Source organism: Linepithema humile, chromosome 2, assembly GCF_040581485.1.
Source record: "Linepithema humile isolate Giens D197 chromosome 2, Lhum_UNIL_v1.0, whole genome shotgun sequence".
In the NCBI taxonomy this organism is placed as follows: Eukaryota; Metazoa; Arthropoda; class Insecta; order Hymenoptera; family Formicidae; genus Linepithema; species Linepithema humile.
The window spans coordinates 13352390-13378072 of NC_090129.1; the positions used below are offsets into that span (position 1 = coordinate 13352390).

Genomic DNA, 25683 nt, shown 5'->3' on the forward strand with positions numbered 1-25683 from the left:
CTTGCTTCGGCTTTGGATCCTCCAAATTCAATAATATATAATTTATAACATTTTAACTTCATAATAAAATATACATTATATATTATTATTTAGCATTATATATTATTGGTATTATTATAACGTTATAATTATTATAACATAATAATAATATTAACTGATAATAATATCGTTTATTATTATGAAATTAAGAAGTTATTAATGACGTTGATAACACGATCGAAAATAATGACGTATTTTCGACATCGATTATAATATGTTATAAGGTAGTACTTGCGCGACTATACCTGAGAAAATCATATTTCTTAGGAATACTTTTAAATTTTAACTGCATATTAATAGAAATATTACCTACACATCTGTAAAGTTAGAAAAAGATTGACCGTATCGACTTTTATGCGTATAAAAGTGCTAACTTTAACTTTAAATATCTCAGCCTCGGTACGGTCAATTTTTTTTTAACTTCACAGATCTGTAGGTAGTATTTCTATTAATATGCAGTTAAAATTTGAAAATATTCCTAAGAAATATGATTTTCTCAGATATAATCGCGCAAGTACTACCTTAAGATAAGACAAAAACACGTCAATTTTACGATATTTAGACGTCATCTTAAAAAGTCTGTTTTGTCATAAGAATGACTAAGAAATGCCGTCGAATAGACGATATCTTGCTTCGTAGAAATGACGTCAATAACTCAAAAATAATGACGTTTTTTCCACGTCAATTTATAACGTCATTAAGATGAGACAAAAGTACGTCAGTTTTACGACATTTGGACGTCATTTTAAGACGTCTAGCTCGTCCAAGAATGACCAAAAAATGCCGTCAAATAGACGACACCTTGCTACCTGGGTATTTTGTATTTACTACATAAGGAAAAATAAGAAAAGTATATGACATTTTTCTTCAGTGATATATATAGTATTATATGTATATTTTTCATTTATTATTTTGTCATATTTAGTTCATATTTATTTGACACCTTGTATACGCCTATGTCTTCCAGTGTTGCGATATGGGATCGGTTGTATGCGCATGTGCGGCAATACGGCGTCAGTACAGTGTCTTATACAAGTTAAACAAGGCACTGCTAAAAATATTTCAAAATTTTTTGAAATTGATTGAAATGTTCTACTTCTTTGTTTTTTAGCTGCTGGCTCCGTAGATTCCATGCTTGTAAATAAATAAATCTTACCTTATTTGTAGTCACCTAACCTCCTCATGTCAAAATGTCCCGCCATACGGTCAACACACAACATATAATGGCACTGGATCTCCATCACCGCACATGCGCAGAGCCGTACATGCGCATACAACCGGTCTCATATCGCAACACTGATGTCTTCTCGGACATTATATTGCAGCCTTGCGACGAAATTTCATGACACACGTACACAGACCACACGTCAGTGTAGTGAGTTACCACTACAAAGAAATGCGTATACACGGACTTAGGTCCGTAGGCTACGCCGATAATGTCATTTTCATTTTTAGTACCATCGAAATGATGACGCTTTCGCGTCGGAGTTTACCCGTCACTTCAGCATCTTCTTAAGAGGATGCTGAAGTCATATTGTTACCGACCAAAACTTCAATTTTCTAAAAAGGGTGGCGTTTTTTATTGCTTTAATAGAATTACAAATCCTTTGGTGTAAATAAAGTACATATGCTAATCTTTCGGCAGTTGGTCAAATTTAAACCAAAAAATAAAAAAAATTTTTGAAAATTTACCGACAATGTCACCTCAAAGAATTATATCTTTTATATCAAAATTATACTGCTTCAATCTGCAAAACAAGACCATGTGCCGAAGAAGAGCGTATGAAACAATAATGGAAAACCAAAAAAATAGAGCTTAGAGACTTATTTTCAAAACGCCACCCTTTTCCAGATTTATGTAAAGCATGTGTGCAATATAGAAAGAATAAGGTAAAAAAGAGCTATAGATTAGTTCCGAGATTTTGGGATAGAGGCGCTATACAGTTCTCAGTGCTATCTGTCATATACAGAATCTTTTAGGTTAGTTATGTGTGTGTTAGTTGTGCGTGTGTGTGTGTTTGTGTTATGTGCTACGAAATCCGGCTGAAAAAAATGGGTTGAAGGCACTCTGAAGGATAAAAAAGTGTATGTATTATACATAAATTTTGCAACATTTTTGCAAACATTTATATTATTTAATTACATACATTCATATTCTAATTTCTACAAAATACTTTTATTCATGTGCTTTATGTGTATATATTATGTATATTATGTGCTCCATATTATGTATATTCACATCAAAGTATCTATGTAAAAAGTTAATATCATTTTGTATATTGTACATTTTGTATATTTTTATAATAAATGTATATGTCATATAACTTATTTATAAAGCATGAAATATAAAGGTATTTTTAGTTTCTTGTATGCATTATTTGTAAAAAAATCTTGATAAAAAAAACATTAATTTTGTGACTTGCAATTATCTGTTTCAATATATACTTCTTTTAAATACTTACAACTAGCCTTATTTTATGCGTTTACCTTGGTATCTAAAATACACATCAAAATATAAAATTAATTTCTAGTTCAGTAGAAAAAAAACATTGTAGTCTTACACCAGAGAGGAATGGGAAAATATCATGTATATGTAATAACAAATAAATCACTTTTCCACTGACATTATACACAACTTTGCAGAAATAAATTTATTCTGTGAATTTTGAATGTGTAGTGCAGTTTAAAACACACAGTCGAAATATGTCTATATTTTTGAAAAAATAATTCTGATTTTTCATGAATCACAGTGGTTTTATAAAATGTTCAATTTTAACCGTTTTTATTGGACTGTACTTTAGACAATATTATATTTTGCCATTTCTCTCTGTTGTAAGACAAGAATGTTTCTTTTCTACTGTAATAGAAATACATTTTCGATTTTGATACGTATTTTAAATACCAAGTTAATCACATAAAAAAAGGCTAATTGTAAGTATTTAAAAGAAGCATATAATGAAACAGATTATTGCAAGTCGCAAAATTAATGTTGTTTCTTTTATCAAGATTTTTTTACAAATGATAGACACAAAAAAATAAAAATATCTTTATATTTCATGCTTTAGAAATAAAAAATATGGCATATATCATATACATTTATTGTAAAAGAGTATACAAAATGATGTCAATTTCTTAGAAAAATATTTTGATATAAATATAGATAATGTGGAGCATATAATATACATTATATATATACATAAAGCATATGACGTAATAAAAGTATCTTACAATAAAGAATAAGACAAGCCAGAGGCGGTTTCCTCGTGGACTGGCAATATAGAATAAGACAAGCCAGAGGCGGTTTTCTCGTGGACTGGCATTAGAAAACTCTTATTCTTGTCTTCAAGCCAGAGGCGGTTTCCTCGTGGACTGGCAATATAGAATAAGACAAGCCAGAGGCGGTTTTCTCGTGGACTGGCAATATAGAATAAGACAAGCCAGAGGCGGTTTTCTCGTGGACTGGCATTAGAAAATTCTTATTCTTGTCTTCAAGCCAGAGGCGTTTTCCTCGTGGACTGGCAATATAGAATAAGACAAGCCAGAGGCGGTTTTCTCGTGGACTGGCAATATAGAATAAGACAAGCCAGAGGCGGTTTTCTCGTGGACTGGCATTAGAAAATTCTTATTCTTGTCTTCAAGCCAGAGGCGATTTCCTCGTGGACTGGCAATATAGAATAAGACAAGCCAAAGGCGGTTTTCTTGTGGACTGGCAATATAGAATAAGACAAGCCAGAGGCGGTTTTCTCGTGGACTGGCATTAGAAGAAAATTCTTATTCTTGTCTTCAAGCCAGAGGCGGCTTTGTCGTAGACTGGCAATATAGAATAAGACAAGCCAGAGGCGATCTTTCGTGAGTTGACAATTTTAAATAAATATAGTCAGAGGCGATCTAACGTCAGCTGACAGTTTAGAAGAAATAGAGCTAAAGGCGATTTATTCGTGAACTGGCAAATTGTAAGAAATATTGTCAGAGGCGATCTATCGTGAGCTGACAATTTTAAATAAATATTGTCACAGACGATCTAACGTCAGCTGACAGTTTAGAAAAAAGAGAGCTAAAGACGATTTATTCGTGAACTGGCAGATTTTAAGAAATATTGTCATAGGCGATCTAACGTCAGCTGACAGATTTGAAGAAATACGTGTTTATTTTAGTTAGCAATTTACTGCACGTGTGGTCTGTTTATATTTTATCAGATAATTTATAAGGTCATTTAACCTTTTTTTTCGCAATTGAAATTCTATCGTACGGCTGAATGATGTACATACGAGACAAAATAGACTTATACAAGGTGTCTTATAGATATAAGTTAGATATGATAAAATATTTTATTTGAAAAATGTATGTATAATACTATATATCTAATTGGAAAAATATGTTATATGCTTTTCCTATTTTTATTCTTATGTAATAAATACAAAATAAATAAATAAGTTAATTAATTATTGAATACATACATATACATATTGAATATAGTTATCTTTATTTTGTATTTTATATAACTGAAATAATATATACTTTCATTATTTCAGTCATTATTATATAAAATACAAAATAAAGATAACTATTTATTGAATATATGTGTATATGTATATATTAATTAATTGATTAATTAGTTATTTAGTATTTACTACATAAGGATAAAAGTAAGAAAAGTATATGACATTTTTCTTCAATGATATATATAGTATTATATGTATATTTTTCATTTATTATTTTGTCATATTTAGTTTGTATTTATTTGACACCTTGTATACGCTTATGTTTTCTCGGACATTATATTGCAGCCTTGCGACGAAATTTCAGTCGAGGAAACAAGCGCAAGCATCGTTTGTTTACAAACTTCCGATGACACACGTACACAGACTACACGTCAGTGTAGTGAGTCACCACTACAAACAAATGCGTACACACGGACCTACGCGGCATAGGTCCGTAGGCTGCGCCGATAATGTCATTTCATTTTTAGTACCATCGAAATGATGGCGCTTTCGCGTCGGAGTTCGCCCGTCACTTCAGCATCCTCTTAAATATACAGAATGTTTCACACTAATCGTACCACATGGTAATGCCATATTCCTGAGATTATTTTGGGTTGAAATATTGATCCTAATGCCAAAATATCGAGACTACAATAGGTTTTAAATAAAAAGCATTTAAAGTTGATCAATCAGGTTGCTCTGAATTTTCGCGCTTAAGCACGGCATATAGCACAGTAATGAGAATATCTTCAGACATCCGTTTTTTTTTCTACATACTATGCCTAGGCGCATAAATTCGGAAAAACTAGATTGGTTAATTTCAAATGCTTCTCATTTAAAAACTATTTCGACATTTTGGCATAAAAATTTTAATTTTTAAAATGATCTCAGGAATGTGTCATTACCGTGTGGTGCGATTAGTGTGGGATATTCTGTATATTTTACCTGGCAAAATATTTCATGAATCACTCATATGTATCTCATCGCAAAAGTCTGCACGAAATTCGAATTTTTTAAGACAGTGCGATGAACGCATTATGGATTTCCCGTAGTCGTAAATAAACTCCAATGATCTAAGATTTAAGCGGCGACGTGAATGGTTTGTGAGAGTGACTCTCGCGCGAATTACACATTATTCACATTTAATATCATACAGTAAAAATTTTAGTATGCTACGCTCGTTAAATAAGTTTATATGATAACCCTTTGTTCCTTGAAGTAGCTTGCAGATCTGCGATTGTAAAAACATTTTCTTGAAGAATAGAATTACAAGAGATTAGTGAAATCAAATTCCCCCAATCATCAAAATCAGTAATTAATATTTGAGTCGCTTTTTAATCCTCTTCACTAGAACTTTTGACTTTCATTATAAAGTGATAAAATGATTGTCACATTACCAGACTAAAAAAATAGAAAGAAATTTTCTTTGAATATTTTAATATTTATGAAGAAATTAAACGGTTTATTATGAAACAGTAGATTATTTAAATAACATAATTTAAATAAATTTTTTTGTACAAAAAATAATATAAAGAGATTCGATAGAGTTGAAATCTATATCTAATTTTATCTAATTATCTAATCTTACAAATCTATTTACATCTGAGCATCAAATAATCGAGACATCCGCAATCAATCTAAATAGTTCAATAATCGCGGCATTTCGCAAAAAGAATTTTTGCTTTCCACTTTCAAACTATAAGTACTGTGCAGTTGTTAAAACGGCGATAAAAATAATAATATTAATTGTGAAGAATTAACGACGTTTTGCCTTAATCAAGAGAAAGTGTCAAGTATAGACAAAACGCCAAAAATCGACGATGCATCCGATTTTCATGATAAACGCAACGCGCGGGAACACCGTCCGAATTGCCAAATATTATTTTGTAAATGTATCCTCTGCCGCGCACTTTCATGTATACATTAGTTACCACTTTCTTCTTCATTGAATTACACAGATTATCTAGAGTTGTACAAATAATTTGCATATAATCCGGCGCATCCTAATAAGTTGAATCTGGAGCCGAATTAAGATCCAGATACGCACAGCCTCCGGAATCTCATTTAGTAAGCAGATCGAAAATCCTTTTCCTTCTCTTTCTTTTGCAATATGAAAGCGCATAAATAATCTGTCGATTTTGATGCATTTCAACGAGCGTTTTCATAATGTGGGTGTAATATGCAACGTAAATTCTTAAACATTCACGTCCTCATTAATAACAACGATCACCAGCCAAATAGTTGCCAAGAAATTTACTTTCGATTTGTCAATCAATAAGTACTTTCACCGATACTCAAGGCATCTCGCTATACATAATTAAGATGGCCATAATTAACGACCGGGTATTAATTTAACTATTGAAGTATATATTTATACACGCGACATTATTTTAGCTTAACAGAGTGGCATGTAAACGATTTCAGATAATTGAGAATAATAGAGTACACTTGAATAGTTATAAACGAAAAAAAACAAATTAATTTAAAATTATTTACACACAATTAAAAAATTTTTTCCAAGTTACAAAATTGTATATTATTTATTTTCTTTTCAGAATATTAGTAAAATTTTTCAAATATAAGATATAAATTTGAGATCTAGTAAATAAAACTCTATAAACGAGAAATATAACGTTTATTAATCACCAAAATTACAATTCTCAATAATCTACGTTTGACTGATGCTTCAATACATGATCATGTATCATTTCTTTCAATCTATCATTTTTATGATTTGATTTTTTAAATATTTAACATTACATTATATACATTATACTGTTTCGTTATTATATTTTATTGCAGTTTTAGATACTTGGACTACCTCAGCAACTCATCAATCAAGTTGTTTTATTATTTCGTTATTTCAAAGGGACATTTTCGTATTTATTGAATGTATATAATAAATGGATGTCTAATGAAGCTATAGCTTGGTTAGCAGCGACATTACGTCACGGCAAGTATATTATCCGAATTAATGTTACAGCGAGATCATTCGTGTATTGTTCAATTTCCTTCTTCACTCATCTATGACATTATGATGTTTCTGGGTTTAAATACCAAACTGTGCGTACATCTCATAAGGAAAAAAGCGATTTTACGGCATTCATCAATCTAACTTTCCAAAACATTCATCTGATAGCGAAATAGCTGTTCGGCAATGGCGTTATCCTTCGATCTCGCATCATGATCTCTTGTATAGATGAGATCCATGACAACCTCGATGAAATTCGCGCGATTGAAATGCAAAGTCTACTGTGCGATGGACATTACTTTAACTTTCCTCACTTCCTTTTATAAAAATGCCCAGATTTCTTTGATACAATTTTTACGTTTTCTTTCACACAGCCGTATTTCGCTACCACAAACTGTCATGAATTTTGCTTATTTAAGAGACCATAAAAACAACATGTCTCGTATTAACATTCATAAAAAAGTCAAGGCTTTAAGTTTTATCTCGATTCTCATCAATTACGAATTCATAAATTTTTACATATATTTATTATTCTAATTATATTCGCAATTTCAAATTATGTTGTTTTTAATGATCATCTGATTTCGATAAGGATTGCTTTGACTTTCATTATGTATTCAGCGTTTCTCGAAATATCGAAATGTCTCATCGAAATTTACAATTCCTCCACCTACAAGATCTACCGATCGAATAACGTCTCGATCGAAAAACGATGTCGCAAAACGCGAAAGAGAAATTAAAAATCGGGCAGGCATCACTTCCCGGAAACTCGGACATTCCCTCCTTTCTCTCACGGGGAGAATTTGACCTCCTATTACTCTCGCCAGTATGCATTTTACTTTTGGGAAAGTTCTGTTACGGCGCCGGTAACGGCTGGTGGCAACGATGACGACAACGGTCGGCGTTCGCACGCGTGTATGTGGGATCCGCGGCTGTTGGGCCCCGCTAGAAAGGAGCAAGGTCGCTAAATAATAAGGCTTCTTCTCTCTGATGTCATCCGCGCGTGAATTATGAAATGCGTGTCTTACTCGCGTGTTGGTGATTATCAGGATCGACATATTGTGTTCCCGCGTGTCACTGTGGTCGACATGTATAAAAGATGTTCCTTCTTCCAACCGTAGGTATCAAAAATCATCCAAAAATAACAACGGTTACTGTTTCGTATATCAAGGCTTTAATATTCCCAGCATTGTTTAATATTAAAAATTAAAGTATAGGAAAAACATAAATATGAGATCAATATTAAATATATAAGAAATAAGTAGAGTTTGGGTTGTAATTAATTCCAACCTACTTGCACTTATTCATTTCACACAGCAAAACATTATACGAATTTGATGAATTATTCTGGAGTAACACTATGACTTTCTTGATATTTGAAGATTTTAACAATAAATAATTATTGCATATTTCTCATATAATATTATTCTAGTATAAATTTTCTTGTAAATGATAAATTGAAATCTAAACCCTTACAAAAGGACAATCAGCTCAACCGTTTTTAAATAATACAGCTGGTGTTTAGTCCGAGAAACGAGCGAGGATGGGCATATGGACTTAATTCAAAGGTTTGGCCCTTTCTAGATTTTCACTCAATAAAAGCCAATCGACCTTATGATTAAGTTAACTTTCGCCAGTTATTTGCATTCCACGATTCGGTGATGGCCAATGCTGTCGCTCGATTCATCCGTAAAACGAGAAAGCAATCAAGGATGGACGTGGCGTCCGCGTGCCGTCTGTCCGTCAATTATATCTCTACGAAGCATCTCGGCGCACGATCCCCGAGAATGTATCGGACTTACGAAATAACGGACGCATCCGTAACACTGTCCGGTGGCAACGTCGGGTTTGCCAAGATTATATAAACCAAAACTGGAGAGTTCAAAGGTTCGAATTCTTCAGCAATGCGACGTCACACGTTAGCGTAAAAAAAAATCGAACTTAACAATTCTCAGCTTCAAAAACCATCTCCTTCATCATTTAATTTTATTTCGATTCTCGACAGACACCGATGTAACAAGCGAGCAATTATGGTGGCATAATTATATCTAATGGCTTGCGTCCATTAATCAAACTTTTAACCTCTCATCAACTTTGATATAATAGTTTAATATAAAGATGTATATCTATAATTAACGTGTAGCTCTACAATAACGAACGAATACCTTTTCTTATTGTTAGCTAACTGAGGAAAAAACATAAAAGGCGTGAATTTGGTTCGAATTATGTCTGTAACTTTTAAATGATTACTACTTAGGGGTAATAGCTAGTTTACAAGTAAAATAAACTGACACCAAAGAAACCAGTCAGTGTTAGTCTCATTTTTATTCGACACTTTCACATGTTACTAATATCTTCTCGCATTCGCCTACAATGATGATGTAACGAGATCTCATTCTAGATCGTGATAATGGATCAATCCACTTATGTATCTCTCAAGATTCCTTTATGTGATTTTTGTGTATTTTTATAGCATAATTCATAGCAAAAATACTTTATTAGCATATCTGTTGGAAAGTTCAATTATTAATCAATTTGTGCTATTTCGTTAGATATGTTTTGATTAATGTATTTTATTAATAGATAAAATAAAAAATCTATGAAAAAAAGTTAATAAAAAAATATTAAGTATGATAAGTAGTTTTTAAAATTAATAAATATATCATAAGTATATCTCAATATAATATTTTAATATTTATTACTTTTCATATCTGACATTTATTAGATAATATTTTTTTAATGCATCATCAAACAAAGTAACTATTTACGTTATATTTATGAAACGATAAATTTATCGAGAATATTAACAGGAAACTTTGCAATTTGAACATATTTGTTTAACACGTGTAATAGTCGAGTAGTAAATACTAATAAGATTTAAAAATCGGATGCCTTAATTATTCAAAGGCTTCGAGGGACGTACGTCGCGATATGTATAATATACCGACGCAATCGTGACAGGAGAAAATAGGTGTTTCGATGCGTCCTTTCTTTTTTTTCGGCATCGAAAGTCAAACGATTTAACTGTGACTGATCTGGTTGACTTAGAAATGCTATCAAAAATATTAAAAAAGTATTTAAATATGAATATCCTTGTGTGTATGTCATAATTTTATCATAACTTATATTTTTATGCATGGATAAAATCTATGTTCTTGTGGCATATTTCTATTCATAATTCGAAATATTACGCCATTCCGAGCAAAATGAGATCCACTGAGCAACGTAACGCGTAGATACGTAGCAGAACGATCCTTCTAAAATAATCAACCAAATATTATACAACGACGTTTTTATCTTGTCTCTCTTGCAAGAGAAATCGATAATTATATTTACTATCGAAATCAAGTCGCCATTGACCTCTTTTAGACTACAGATGTTGCTTGGCACGCAAAGCTTATATATTTTATCTTTTATTAATGATGCTGTAAGTATCTCGTTTAATATTTTATACTATGAAAACTTCCTTATTCCTGTATTATAGAAATATGCAATAAAAAAACATAAGTGTTCTGTGCAAAAGATTTATAAATCATATATATTAAGATTCAGTTTATAGTATGAAAAAATTACAGATGTACAAAAACTATTAATATATTCTACTTGTTATGTCAAATTGCGATTTTACAACACCGACTTAAGACTGCATCATCAAACAAAATAAAAAAATAAGTAATATTTATGATTTTCGTAGTGGATGTAACAAATGAAATACTAAGGATATAAGATTTATATTAAAATTAAGAAAGTAGTTATAAACTAGTTACATTTAATTATTTCATTAGCTAAATCTCTCAAAATAACATACCGAAATATTTCTTCGGGCACAAAAAAGGAATTTGTATATAGTAATCACGTAAAAATGACGCTTTGAGATTTTGATGAATTGAGAAATTCGAGATATAACAACTAATTAAATGCGCGTTGCGCGAAAGGAAGGAAACAACGTGGAAGTCCGCGATACATACGTACTTCTCAATGGCCTGCGGAGGTACCGGCTTATTTTTTTCCACGAATCATAATATACAATTAATTACCGAGGTATTTCAAGTAAGAAATTACGTCGGCCTTGAGAAGTTGTTGCCACCAAGCAGTGTGTCAAGCAACGATTTAAGTTATTAATCCACGAGGATGAGCGAAGTCGCGAGTCTATCATCCGGGCGTCCTCCAACTACTCAACCTCGACAAATCTCCCTTCAAATTTTGCATTTCTGGTAACGCCCAATTACCCATTCGGGTTGCAAAACGTTAAAATAACATTAATATCTTAAACCTCGAATCTTTTCCTATACACGGAAGAGAGTGCATCTGCGCTACAATGCAAATTTTGCGATTACCGGCCATACAAAAATCTAAAACCAGCTATATCGCATCATTAGTATCATAATATGACTCTTACGCGCAGAATATATTCGATTATGATGCTAGAAGGTAATAAAAAAGCTATTTATTTTTCGGAAAAAACATCGTCTCATATTGACATAGCATATACCGATAAAGCAATGCGATCATTAATGACATATCGTATATTTGTTATACGTTTTTGATGGATACTTTTACAGGCGAAATAAGTTATGCGAGGCATGTTTATAAGAGGTATTGTTCATTTGCAAATAGTAAGTAATTCCTAGTAAATTAATGCTTATCATTATTTGTAATGCATATGTTAGCTTTTTCTATGTATACGTATTAAATTTCCGCTTTGCAAAATCTACTTTTCTGCATTAACTTGCACTACAGATTCTGGTATTAACAGTTGCAAATCAATAACAAACGTGCAATAACAAACGATCAGGTTTGTATACTCATAATGCAAAAAATAATTGTAAATAATTCTAATTTAAATTACTAGTTTATAAAATACCTTGATTTATCGGATTTCGGAAAATCCGGACAAAATCTGAGAACTTTAAAGATAATTAAAATTTGAATGGTCAGTAATTCACGAGGTAAGCCAATATATATTAATTAGGGCAAAGGGTCAGCTCACTCCAGTAATACTGCTGCATTAGCCACGTTTGTTCAGCACATTACCAATTAGCGTATTTTAGCAGTAACATAGTAACACAATAGTTATCTTACCAATTATATTAAATTTCAGAAAATCTGGACAATCGGGTTTTTCAAACTACTGTTCCCCCCTATTAGTCCATAAAATCGAATTTACTGTATTCCTAAAAAAATTAAAACACAGAAAAATATTATTTTAATCTCTTTGAAATATAAGGACTTAAAATTAGCCAATTAAATTGTATAGTTAAACAGTCGCTTATTTCCTGAGTTGCATGTATGATACATTAGTGACTCACGGATAAGCGACTACTTGATAGAACTTGATTGGCCAATTTTAAACTCTTATATTTAAAAAAACTATTGTGTAGATTGAAAGTCGTATTTCTTTACGACTTTCAATATATATATATTTCTTTACGACTTTCAATCTACACAATAGTTTTTTTAAATATAAGAGTTTAAAATTGGCCAATCAAGTTCTATCAAGTAGTCGCTTATCCGTGAGTCACTAATGTATCATACATGCAACTCAGGAAATAAGCGACTGTTTAACTATACAATCTAATTGGCTAATATATATATATACACATTTTGGTATTATGATTTTCATCTCAAAATGATTTCAGGAATGTACCATTACGGTACCAAGCGCTTGATGCGAAACACCTTATATATACAATACAATATTTTAATTCAAATTTGAAATATTGTGACAATTACTTAACATAAAAAATTGTGTCTAATTGTTATGAATTAATCTTTAGTAAACATAAAGACCGCTCTTTCATTTGTAGATGACGATCGTTTGTAGTTTCAACACAACTTTAAATTGCGTAATTACATCGCAATGTGTGCGCAGCAGATTTAATTTAATTATTAAGATCGAATTATGATTGCAGCATGATTTGCAAAAGTTACTTCCAAACTAAAATTTAATTATCTTCACAAGGTCATCATCGCGTCACAGCTCTTTTTACATTTTTATTTTGAGGCTACTCGCGAAAATACCAATACGTGTTTTTATTCGTTATCTTTTTTTTCATTTCACCAAGTTTGCGCGGTTCGAAGAATCTGATGTAATTCACAAATTATTGTTGTTGCAATCGTTTAACAAGCTGCACGAGACCTGTTTCGTAGCCCGAGATAACATCTCATTTTTATTTATATATGGTATTTAATAAACGATTTTAAGTCATGAAAATGCGCATTCTTTGTCGATTCTTTCTTGACAAGAATATTAAGACCCAGTTATAAATATAGCATTAAAAGAAATTAAGTTTTATTCGAATTTAAAAAATTCCTAAATTATCTTTGATTTAAACTGAATGTCAAACTTTCCTATGCAAATTATGTCTATGTAGCTGTCTGACCTATGAAATGTTTCAATCGTCTTTTTTCAAACACACTCGATGAATTCTAACAAATTTGAGACTGAAGATATACGCCGGTAGTGACATTTCGACCAGATTTCACGTATTTAACCCATATATATGAGTAATATGTATATCTGTATATACATATATATATATAAAACCCATATATATATATATATATATATATATATATATATATATATATATATACACACACATACATTTTACAAATTCCTGAGGAGAGACCGACTTCGAGACGTAGAATGAGATAAATAGCACTTTCCAAACAGAAGTATATGATCCTCATGAATATTTCAGAATGTATCGGATCGATTTTTCGTTATTTCTGTCGACGAGCAACGCATGCTTGCATGCGCACAAGAGCACTTCGGAATCGATCGGCGGATTACCTAATCCTGCCTGTATCCGGACAATCAACCTACAGACACGCAATAAAAATGGTAAATTATTATGGCCGAAATGATGATATAAGGCGAAAAAAACTGGCAGTGGTGCGGATGATTCAAGTCTCCGCATTTGGACCAATTCAAGGCCTCAGTGAGGATTCTTATTTTAGTCATCCGCATTTATTTCATTTAATTTTGTATTCGCTAAAATTCGATTTATTAGATATCGGATGTATATATAGAATATAGTTGGTATTTTACTTTTTATTTTATAATAATGTAATTTGAGCTTAATTACAAAATTATGTTGTAATATATGGTTCTATAGTAACAAAAAAACCAACAGAATAAAGGCTATAAGAACCAAGCAGGTGTCGCTGCACAAAATATACACAAAACTTTTAGTATTGTATTAATTAATTGATCAAAACTTATAGATTCTGTATTGATTTGTAATATTTTTTGCGCTCCGACATCCACGCTTGATTCTTATAATCGTTTTTTTTTTGTTTTTTCTTCCTTTTTTTCAATTAAATTAATATAAAATATAAATAAAATGGATATTGATAAAATATAAAAAAATATGAATATAAAAAATCTTGTGTTGCTAATGGATTTTAAGTTTATATTGATGAATTTTAGTTGATAGTCAAAGAGTTAACGATACGTACGTATCAGAGTCTGTGCTCTGAGAAGAATCTACCCCGCACATAAACATAAACTGTTTGCGGACGGATTTTAAAATATTATTATTTGAGATTAGCAAATTGAAGTAATTTTGATGGAAATTATCAGAAATGGGTCTCGTATCTATAAAATTCATTCTTGTGTTTCCATAAATTATTTCGCATTTGCATTAATCCCGGCAGATATTTCATTGTCCGCGCCGTGAAAATATGAGGAGAAAAAGAACAGATAAGCAATAAAGATACAATTCCCTCTGTCATAAACAACGACTGCCAAATAAATCGCAACGTTTGAAAAACGATGATTTATTCAACCGTTATTAGCCGATTTGTCTGTCAGCTTCGATTAAAAAAGCTTTTCAGCTATTCGAACTACGATTAAAAAACTGTTGCATTTCTCATTTTTTGTTCCTATGATTTACAAAAGTCAATACACATACAAAAAAACTTGTAATTGTTTCTCTTTTTATTTTTCAGATGTTGTTTATATGCGGAAGAAGTGAATCTCCTTTCTCAAGATATTTTTGGACCCGCCACTCACACAGCGGCATTCATGGTGGTTATTACTTTTTATTGATGAAACGCATTAATCTCAGCATACTTTTTACGCCCGAGTATATGGTTATTGCGTGAGCAGTTGAGAAAATATTATTGATTAATTAGAGAATCGCCAGCAATGTAGGCCGTATTTAATTGTAATTTATTTCAAAGAGACTTTCCGTCTCTTCCATCTTTCGAAAACATCACGCGAGCGGCCAGAGAAAGAAAGCGGTGGATATTTAGGTGGAAATTACATCTCTAATGTCCTACATTTCGACATTAATTTTAGGATTCCGCAGATCTAGTTAGATTTTTCGACAGCAGCAACCATATTCCCATGTTATTATATTCTCATATTACGCGTGATATTAGAAAAATTGCCGGAATCACAAATGTTTTTACTTATTCTTTTAAACCTTAGACCATTTCTTAAAATGTTTTAAAATTCTAGGTTACATGTTAAAAAAAGAAAATTAAATATTTTAAATTAACATTTAATTCTACACTCTCGCATTCTAATTCAGTTTTCAAAAAAATATGATTTACAGAATTTACAGATTCTTCGCGCGCTATTATTAGAATTCTTTCTTTTCTCTTTTACATTTTAATATTCAATAAATATTTTGTAATAAAAATTCCATTCAAATTTTTACTAGATTAAACTTAATTTGAAATTAATTAGTAAAGGGTTTTCAGAATTGTAAGATTTGCTTATTTAACATAAAACTTTTAATATAAAAGCAATTATTTTATGCCAATAAGTGCCAATAAAAATTAACTATTTTGAAAATAAAAACGTTTCTATAAATTGATTAAACAAATAACAAAATATTTGCTGAAGAAATTTAGGTACTGTTTAATACGTGTATAAGTTTAGTAAATTCAAATTTCAACGCTGCGGATATATGAAAATTATCTCTATTTCAGTTACTGCAAAATTAAAATGCGATAATTGATGCAAGATATATTTTTCGATACCTGCAACATCCAATGTCGAACTTGTCGAAATATTACCGGTTTTGATACTTAAATTTGAATGCCACAATGACTATGCAGCTTGAGGACAGCTGCGACGTACGATAAATGTGACGCGCAAGTACTCGTACTCGTACTCGCGCGTTCGATAAGTAAACCAAGTGCGTGTACTTACTTGAAATGTATCCTCCCGTGGAGTGTACGTGTGTAACGCGCGTGTCGCTTGAAAGAAAGTCAATATAACTGGTGCTGGTTTCGTATCCCTTCTTCTCTTATACCATCCGGAGGATGGCCAGTACCCCCCTACCATTTTGGTGCTCGGATCGTCGCTGTCCTTCGATATCTTATGCTGGTCAACATATTACATTAACTTCTCTTCGGTCCATCCGATGCCTTACCAATTTTATTCTTGACACTCTCATTCGCGACCGATGAGACGAACACATACCGTTACCCACGCATCCCAAATCCCGTTTCTACAGAATGTTTGATAATGAGAATTTGTTTGAACAAAATATATTTATTGTTGGCAAATCTAAATATTCCTCTTTCAAACATTGTAATAAGAATTATCAATTAAATGTAATATTTTTCTTAATTTCTTGTTAATTAAATATCGAACCAAAAGTTCTATTAAAGTAAAAGTCACCTACAACTAGCTGAAGAACTTGGATCATGTTATCTATACGAATTCCTGAGACACACTTCATCAAGAAGCGCTTTCTTTTTTGATCAATCACAACATAAAAATTATTCCTATGTCGACATTCTTGTTAAGGAAAAGTTGTTTCACCTTTTGACGAAACGAAATATCACCACGTGAATCAAATGCGCCCATTACTGAACACTCTATATTTCCGTATATCAAGCGCACCTGGCTATCACCTACCTACGTCTTGAAAGTGCATCACAAGATGTTTCGTGAATCGATTTCTTCCTCTGGTTAATAATAGCATTATATGTTATATTGCGAATGTTATATTGCGAATGACATAATAATGATCCTAATATATGATGATAATAATTTCTTGATAAATAACAATCCTGATAATAATTTAAAACATATAAATAGGTATATTATTAATGCATTGTATTTAAAATTTATCACTAAATTAACTGATTCATGCGCATTTTTTTTATAATGTTAATACTAATAAATTTTATGTTAAACGACTAAGAATACGAATTAGAAAAAAATTATAAAATTTTAACTAATAAATTAAACTAATAGAACAATTAAATAACTAATAAATAATACTTAAAGCTTATTTTTTCTTTAATTTTAATTTAAAAAAATAATCTATATTGTATAAAAAATTTAAATATATGGGGCATTCTTTCTCAACTTTACACCCATGCTGCCCATTTTCTATTTGATCTAAAAATTTTTGAAAAAATCTTAAAATTTACAGAAAAATGTAAGCTTTCCAATGGCGCGTGGCAAAATTATCAAATTCAATTGGATCATACTTAAAATTTCAGAAAACCGAAAAAAAAAATAAAAACGGTAATTATTCAAGTGTAGCGATTATTTATTCGACGTTTTTCTCTTCCAATTAACACTTTCGAGTACTCTGTTTATCTGTGCACTGTCACATGAGTCTAAACTAAAATGGCGGATCCAATATGGCCGCCAAAAATTTAAAAAATTTAAGAAATTAACGGATTTTTGTAAAACTTAATACCAAAGAGTTTTTTTGTATGCTGAATACAAATCTCAAATCGGATTTTAAAAATTCAAAATGTCAGATCTAATACGACCACCAAAAATATTGAAAAATTTAAGAAGTTAACGGATTTTTATAAAACTTGGTATCAGGAGTATATTTGGGACGCAGATTTTAAAATTTCATTATTAAATTCGTATTTATCGACCTATTTGGTCTAAAGATTATCAAAAAACTATTAAAATTTATAACAAAATTCAAGTCCTCCATGGGCGCGTGGCAAAATTATCAAATTCAATTAGATCATTATTTTTTTTCTGAGCCTAGTCAAAAAAGTTTCATAAAATAAGATCGTGAAATCCATTTTGTACACATTTGAGAGAGTTTCTCTACCGCGATATTATCGCCATTCATTACAACATTTTAACGTTAAAAAACGTTTCATTGTGATTCCGTAAATTTCTAAACGCTTTAATATTTGGATTTGTATATCCGACTCCCATGATTCTGGGCTTTTTTGTACTTTGAGCGTTTCTCTGAGGTTTTCTTCGAACAGTTCTTTTCAGAGCTACTTTTAACCGTTCTTTTAGGACTGCTCTCAGAACAATACTACAGAAAATTCTATTATCTGTACTATTTTTGATCGTGAATCTTAGAATTTGATTTTGAATATGTCTAGTATACACGGTCATAGATGTTGCAATCCCTACAATGTGGAAGGTCACAGAGGGAAAGATCTTCGACGCATTTCGAGTGTTATCAAACGATTATTCCCAAAATTTCCAGATAATGCTAAAATTTGTGCAGCATGTAGGAAAATGAAATATCCTCGCATGAATGAAGATACGTACGTCTCATCGAGTCTTGATAAAACGTTTGATAATTGTACTCATGATACTGAACAGAATATTTCTGTATCTTCCGGTGCATCTTCATTATCTTTCAGTGGAATTGAATGCAACATAAAATCACAAAGAGAGATTGAGTTGGAAAATATGTTGAGTGGATTGAAAGAAAAATTTTTCACTCTTGAAATTAATGATCCTTTGAGATTGACGATTTTGACTGTAGTACCAGATGCATGGAGTCTAAGTCAAATTTCTCGGAGATTCAACTATTCTAGGTATTTTGCAAAAAAAGCTAAAGAATTGTAAGCATCTAAGGGCGTTTTAGCAGAAACAACTGCTAAGAATGGTAAACCATTGCCGGAAAGTACTGTTACACGAATTAAAGATTTTTACAATAGTGACGAAAATAGCAGAATCATGCCAGGTATGAAAGATATGGTTTCAGTAAAAAATGACGACGGCAGAGATTTGATTCAGAAACGTCTTCTCCTTTCAGACTTAAAAGGTTTTTATGATATTTATAGTAAATGCCATCCTGACTGTCATGTTAGTTTTAGTAAATTTGCCCAACTCCGACCAAAACATTGTATACTTGCTGGTGCGAATGGTACGCATTCGGTCTGTGTCTGTACGATACATCAAAATTGCAAATTGATGATTGACTCTGTCAATTTAAATAATCTTACTAAAGATTCCAATGTGATTTTACATGATTATAAAGATTGCTTACGCCAAATTGTGTGCAAAAATCCTGATGAAAATTGTTATATTGGTGAATGCAGTAAATGTCCAAGTATTATTGAACTAAAAAAACATTTGAAAGAACTCTTAGATGAGAAAGGTATTCACCACATACAGTTCAGTGTTTGGACAACAACTGACAGATCAACTCTTCAGACGCAAATTCTTCTGTCGTCGGAATTTGTCGATAAATTTTGTGACAAATTTATCATTCTAAAATCTCATTCTTTCATTGCAAAAGAACAATCTCGATTCTATCAGGAAAGAAAAGAGAATTTAAAAAAAGGTGAAGTTCTTGCAGTATTAGATTTTTCTGAGAATTACAAGTATGTTGTGCAAGATGCATCGCAGGCGTTCCATTTTAATAATTCACAATGTACTGTCTTTCTTGTCGTGTGTTACTATAAAAAAGAGTTAGTACTTGAACACAAAAGTTTTATTTTTTTGTCGGATAGTACACTTCACGACACAGCTGCTGTATATACTGTACAAAAGATGCTGATTCCTGAATTGAAAATAATAATTCCTGAGCTAAGAAGAGTAATCTACTTTAGCGATGGGGCAAAACAGCATTTTAAAAATAAATATCAGATGATGAATCTAATGCATCACGAAGAGGATTTTGGTGTTGCAGCGGAATGGAACTATCATGCCACTGCACATGGTAAAGGTGCTTCAGACGGTGTAGGTGCTGTGTTCAAAAGGGAAGCTATGCGAGCTAGCCTCCTTAGTAAACCGAACGATGTCATTCTTACATTCGAAAAACTTGTTGACTGGGCTCAAAAAAATTCTAAAAGTATTAGTATACTGTCATATAATGACAAAGAGCACCAAAAGACAAAAAGATTTTTGAAAAAACGATTTGATGTAGCTCCACCAGTTCCAGAGATTCTGAGAAATCACTGCTTCGTCCCAATCAACAAAGAAATGGTGATTAAGAGATATTCCAATGCTGGTAATAGTTCGACTTTTTCATATCAAGATTTCAAAAAGTAGGGGGTAAAAGCTCAGGCGACATTAGAATCAGAGGTATCTCTAGTATCAAGTTTTATAAAAATCTGTCAATTTCCTAAATTTTCAATATTTTTGGTCTTTATATTAGATCTGACATTTTCAGTTTTCGAAATCCGACTTAAGATTTGTATTTAACTGGCCGTAAAATTCTCTGTTCAAATTTTATAAAATCCTTTACTTTTAAAAATTTTTCAAATTTTTAATTGCCATATTAAATCCGCCATTTTGAATTTTCGAAATGCGATTACAGATTCGTTATTAGCAACCCGAAAAAGTCCCTGATACCAAATATTATAAAAATTCGTTAATTTCTAAAAATTTTCAAAATGTTTTGGTGGCCATATTGGATCCGCTATTTTGTATTTTCGATAGATAACTTTAGACTCGTATACAGTAACCCGAAAAACCCCTTGATACCAAGTTTTATAAAAATCAGTTAATTTCTTAAATTTTTTAAATTTTTGGCGGCCATATTGGATCCGCCATTTTAGTTTAGACTCATGTGACAGTGCACAGATAAACAGAGCACTCAAAAGTGTTAATTGGAAGAGAAAAACGTCGAATGAATAATCGCTACACTTGAATAATTACCGTTTTTATTTTTTTTTTTCGGTTTTTTGAAATTTTAAGTATGATCCAATTGAATTTGATAATTTTGCCACGCGCCATTGGAAAGCTTACATTTTTCTGTAAATTTTAAGATTTTTTCAAAATTTTTTAGATTAAATAGGAAATGGGCAGCATGGATGTAAAGTTGAGAAAGAATGCCCCATATATATTAAATATAATATACTTATTTACTTTTACAATTATAACTTAATTAAGAAAGATATTAATTAATACTGTTATTTCATTATTTATTCATTATTCATTAACGATGACTTGAAAATGACGATTAAATGACGATATATTTATGACGATAATATTTCATGACAAATGTTACGTTTATTTTACGTTATTATTTAGTCCATTGACGTCGAATGACGAAAAATGACCTTAAATCGACGTCATAATAACGACATGGTGCTACCTGGGGTGTTCTAACATCCGGAATGAATCGACATCCAATTGTGAAAAGAACAAAATCACATCTAAATATGTACAAATAAGCTACAGACATGCCTCTGGAGCTGTCTCTCAGCTTCTACAAAGTTCCCTACAAGGAATACAAGGTTTAATCATTAATTGGTTCATTTAGTAATGTATTATTAGTAATAGTAATGCAGGGTTGGGAAGTAACTCGTTACTTGTAACGAAGTTACAGTTACAGATATTTTTTTTCGGTAACTATAACTTAACTTCGTTCCTTTTTCTTCATCTATAACTGTAACTTAACTTAGTTACACATTTATGGTAACTAGTAACTAATTTAACAGTTATTTTAATATTCTATATACGATTGTATTAATTGTAAAAATTAGGGCCTATCCAGACACACTTGCATAGTCGCATAAACATATGCATTAGGAAAGGAACAAAATTGTCATGGAATTTGTCATATTAAGTGTAGATTCGATATTTGTTAAATAAATAGACGGATAGATATTAAATAAATAAACGTATAGATATTAATTATGAAATTCAACAGAAATAAACAAATTCTCATTTAAAGAATGCACTGCCACCCAGTAATAAATTATCTTTGAGGATGATTATCATATAAACATAAAGTTGAGACTTTAAGAAGAACTGAAACATTAGTCTACGATTTTTCAGAAAGTTACAACTGTTTGTGTGAAATTCGTGAATTTTTAAACTGAAAAATCTTAACGCTATAATTTTTATTCTAAGTGTATAATAATTTATTTTAAATTATTAATTAATTTAATATTTTAAGTTTAAAACAATTGTGATTTATTACATATAAAATAATATAACACAAAATTAAGTACCTATGTAGTATATAATAAGTTAATAAATCTTGAAATATAAGATTCTTATATTTAAAATAGTAATGCACATTTATTGCAAAAAAGTAACTGAAAAGTAATGTTACGTCCTGATCAGACTACACGATTCTTTTCTTTTCATTAAATACCAGACCTAGTAAACGCGGGACCAACAAAAACTCTTAAAAAATATTATAACGCCAGAGCTGTTTTTTTCATGAGACACCAGGAGCTCGAATCTTCTCACAGAGAAAAATAGCATGGATATTTCAAAATACCTTGGCCGTTCAGCGTGCCTATCGTCGCCAGAAAAACCGTAAAAGTCAAAACTTTGCGCTAGCTAAAGTCCTTAACCGACTCCAGACGGTTAGAGTAAGAGATAAAAAGAAAAACTGGCGCCAGCTAGTCATATTCTTGGATTCCACCTACGGGAACTCTAGATAATAGATAGGGTTTTACCGAGTAACGATCGGGGAATGACCGCAGTCGCATGCCGAGAAGGCGCAACACCTGATACGGCGCACGTGTTTAGTAGGTCTGGGAAACCGAGATGCATTAGTCGCACTCTCCACGCGACATCAAGGGCACGCGACAGTCGTAAACTGTCAAATTTATTAGATCAGTGACCCAAGGCTTTGTGAACTTATATACCGATCCTTAACCATCCAATCCGAAAGCCGCGGCAAGCACCTCTATAGACCACTCATCATTTCATCGTATGGTCTAAAGACTACGCCCACCCAGATCTTAAGACACTGAGATGCACCCCACATATACTAATTAACACCAACCGGGTTACGCCACCTCAAAAACTTACCCCCATCATATATGGACCCGAAACGACGCTATTCCTTATTCGTTAGGGCCCCTTTCTTCCTATCTCATTTCAATTAACCTAATCATCTAAACCCAATCCTATTAGCTAAAAATGACGCCATCCTCCCCCACATTAAAAATCTTCTCGCAAGACTAATTCCTATTCGATCCCCGCTCCAAAAACCTAAGATTTTCCAAAGGGATCTACCCCAAAGAAAGGGTATCCCATCCCGCAGCAAGGTGCCCACACGTTAACAAAAGGGTCCGACGCCTATACAACACTTTCCCTCAACGGGGCGCCTGCTCAGAACCACCGAACATATTCAACCCGATCCGAAACTACTCTGCAACGAGTAAGTCAGTTCATTCCTCTTTATTTTATTATTTCTTCTGTCCTCCCTCCGAAAAAATAAAACACACACACACACACACACACACACACTTGTAAAGAATACACAAATAAAATTATAAAACACATGCGAATAAGAGTTAAGTTTTGTATCCTAATTATAAATTCAATCAAATTAAAATGTTAAGTCTTTAGTAAATTAAACTTTTGTTCTTTTTCATTTAACTACACCCCCCTCGTTCGTCACCCCCTCTCACCTTCCCTCTCAAATTGCGCACAAAGGTTCCGTCCTGGGTAAAAGAAATTCAATTCCTTGACGCAAAAAGGGAACCACGAGCGGTTGACCTGTCGACGGAGTAAAAACGACTCTTTCAGTCGCTGACCCGTCGCAAGTCCTAAACGTGCCGCTCGGCTCGTGCGGTCAGGCTCGTTTACGTCGATCGCCGAGTCCATCGAAAAAATTCTACATCTATCAGGACGTAACAGTAACGACTCGTTACTTTTTGAGTAACTATAATTGTAACGTGTTACTTTTCAGAGTCGGTAACTGTAACTAGTTGTTTTTTTAGTGAAAAGAACTGTAACTTTAACTAGATACTTTTACAAAATAACTTTCCCAACCCTGTAGTAATGTATCATTTTCTATTTATGACATCCGACGCATCTTATGTCATGGATATATACCACTTTCCATAAACGTTAAAAATCGCTCGTAATTATAGAAAAACACATCCATATTTAAAGGTAGAAAACTCTTTGGATATTATGCACAGCATTTGTCAAAAGAATATTTTTAAAGTGGTACAAGCGTTGCAAGAATTAATTAATAATAAAAATTAGGAAATGTATAATAAAAAAATGAGTGATTTGCAGGGACCTGGACCGAACCGTAATCAGAACCGATAACCGTTCCATAACCATTCGTTTTTTATGAAACCGAAACTGTAACTGAACCGAAATTTCATAAAGTTTAATCCGGAACCATAACCATAACCGGATCGGTTAAATTATATTTGGTTTACGGTTTTTTTTAGTTTTTAAATTTTTTTTGCGATTTCCACTCACATTTTATTACTTTATTACTTTTTAAAATAGTATAAAAACCATTTATTCAGAAATAATATATTATTACTAAAAATACTATTACTAAAAATACTATTACTAAAAATGAAATTATATTCAAAGGCCAACAAATAAATCAAAATCAAAAGATTAAATAAAAAGCCTATGCTAAGTGTTTGTGCATGTGTATTAAAAAAACGTTTATAATAACGTTGACGTTTCTACTTGTTATCAGATCTTCTTCAGAATTCACATACAATATAATACATAAATCAAAATTTAAAAACGCTTTCGGGCTGATTTAACAAATTTAATTTGTCATCGTTAATGTATCGCTAATCGCACGCCATTTTCTTATTTCAAGTTGTATAGTGTTAAAGATAAGGATGCCACAGACCAATTATTAATAAATTAATATTCGTAATCATTATCATGATTAAAAATTTTCAAGAAGTTTTCGTTGATTTGCAATAGAGAAAGAAAAAAACAAAATATAAATATTGTCTTGTATTTTATTCACTGACATATTAGTTAAGTTTTTTTTTTTTCCAAACATATTAATCTCTGACTTCTCCAAAAGAATATTACTTTCTCTATCTTTTTTTTTCTATCTTTCTCTATCTATTATCTATATTATCTATTATCTATAACGTAACAATCAATCGTGCAATAATTTTGTGACAAATTAAATCAAAATATTATATTACATAATATATTATATATATTTAATTATTAATGAAAATAAGCATTATTTATGTTACGAAGAAAATGTTACGATTTCCTGAGGATGCCTCAACAACCCAGCCTACTTC

The 25683-nt window shown here is 31.7% G+C and overlaps 1 protein-coding gene across 1 annotated transcript in view; it reads right to left on the bottom strand.

The window, feature by feature from the left end:
- The window catches only part of LOC105679414 (uncharacterized), a 63025-nt gene extending 44731 nt beyond the window's left edge, over nt 1-18294 (bottom strand). The window contains exon 1 of the mRNA XM_067350729.1: nt 16661-18294. Coding sequence (XP_067206830.1) covers nt 16661-16795 — 135 coding nt within the window. The 5' untranslated portion in view covers nt 16796-18294. The remainder of the gene's footprint in view (nt 1-16660) is intronic.
- Nucleotides 18295-25683: the final 7389 nt, after the last annotated feature.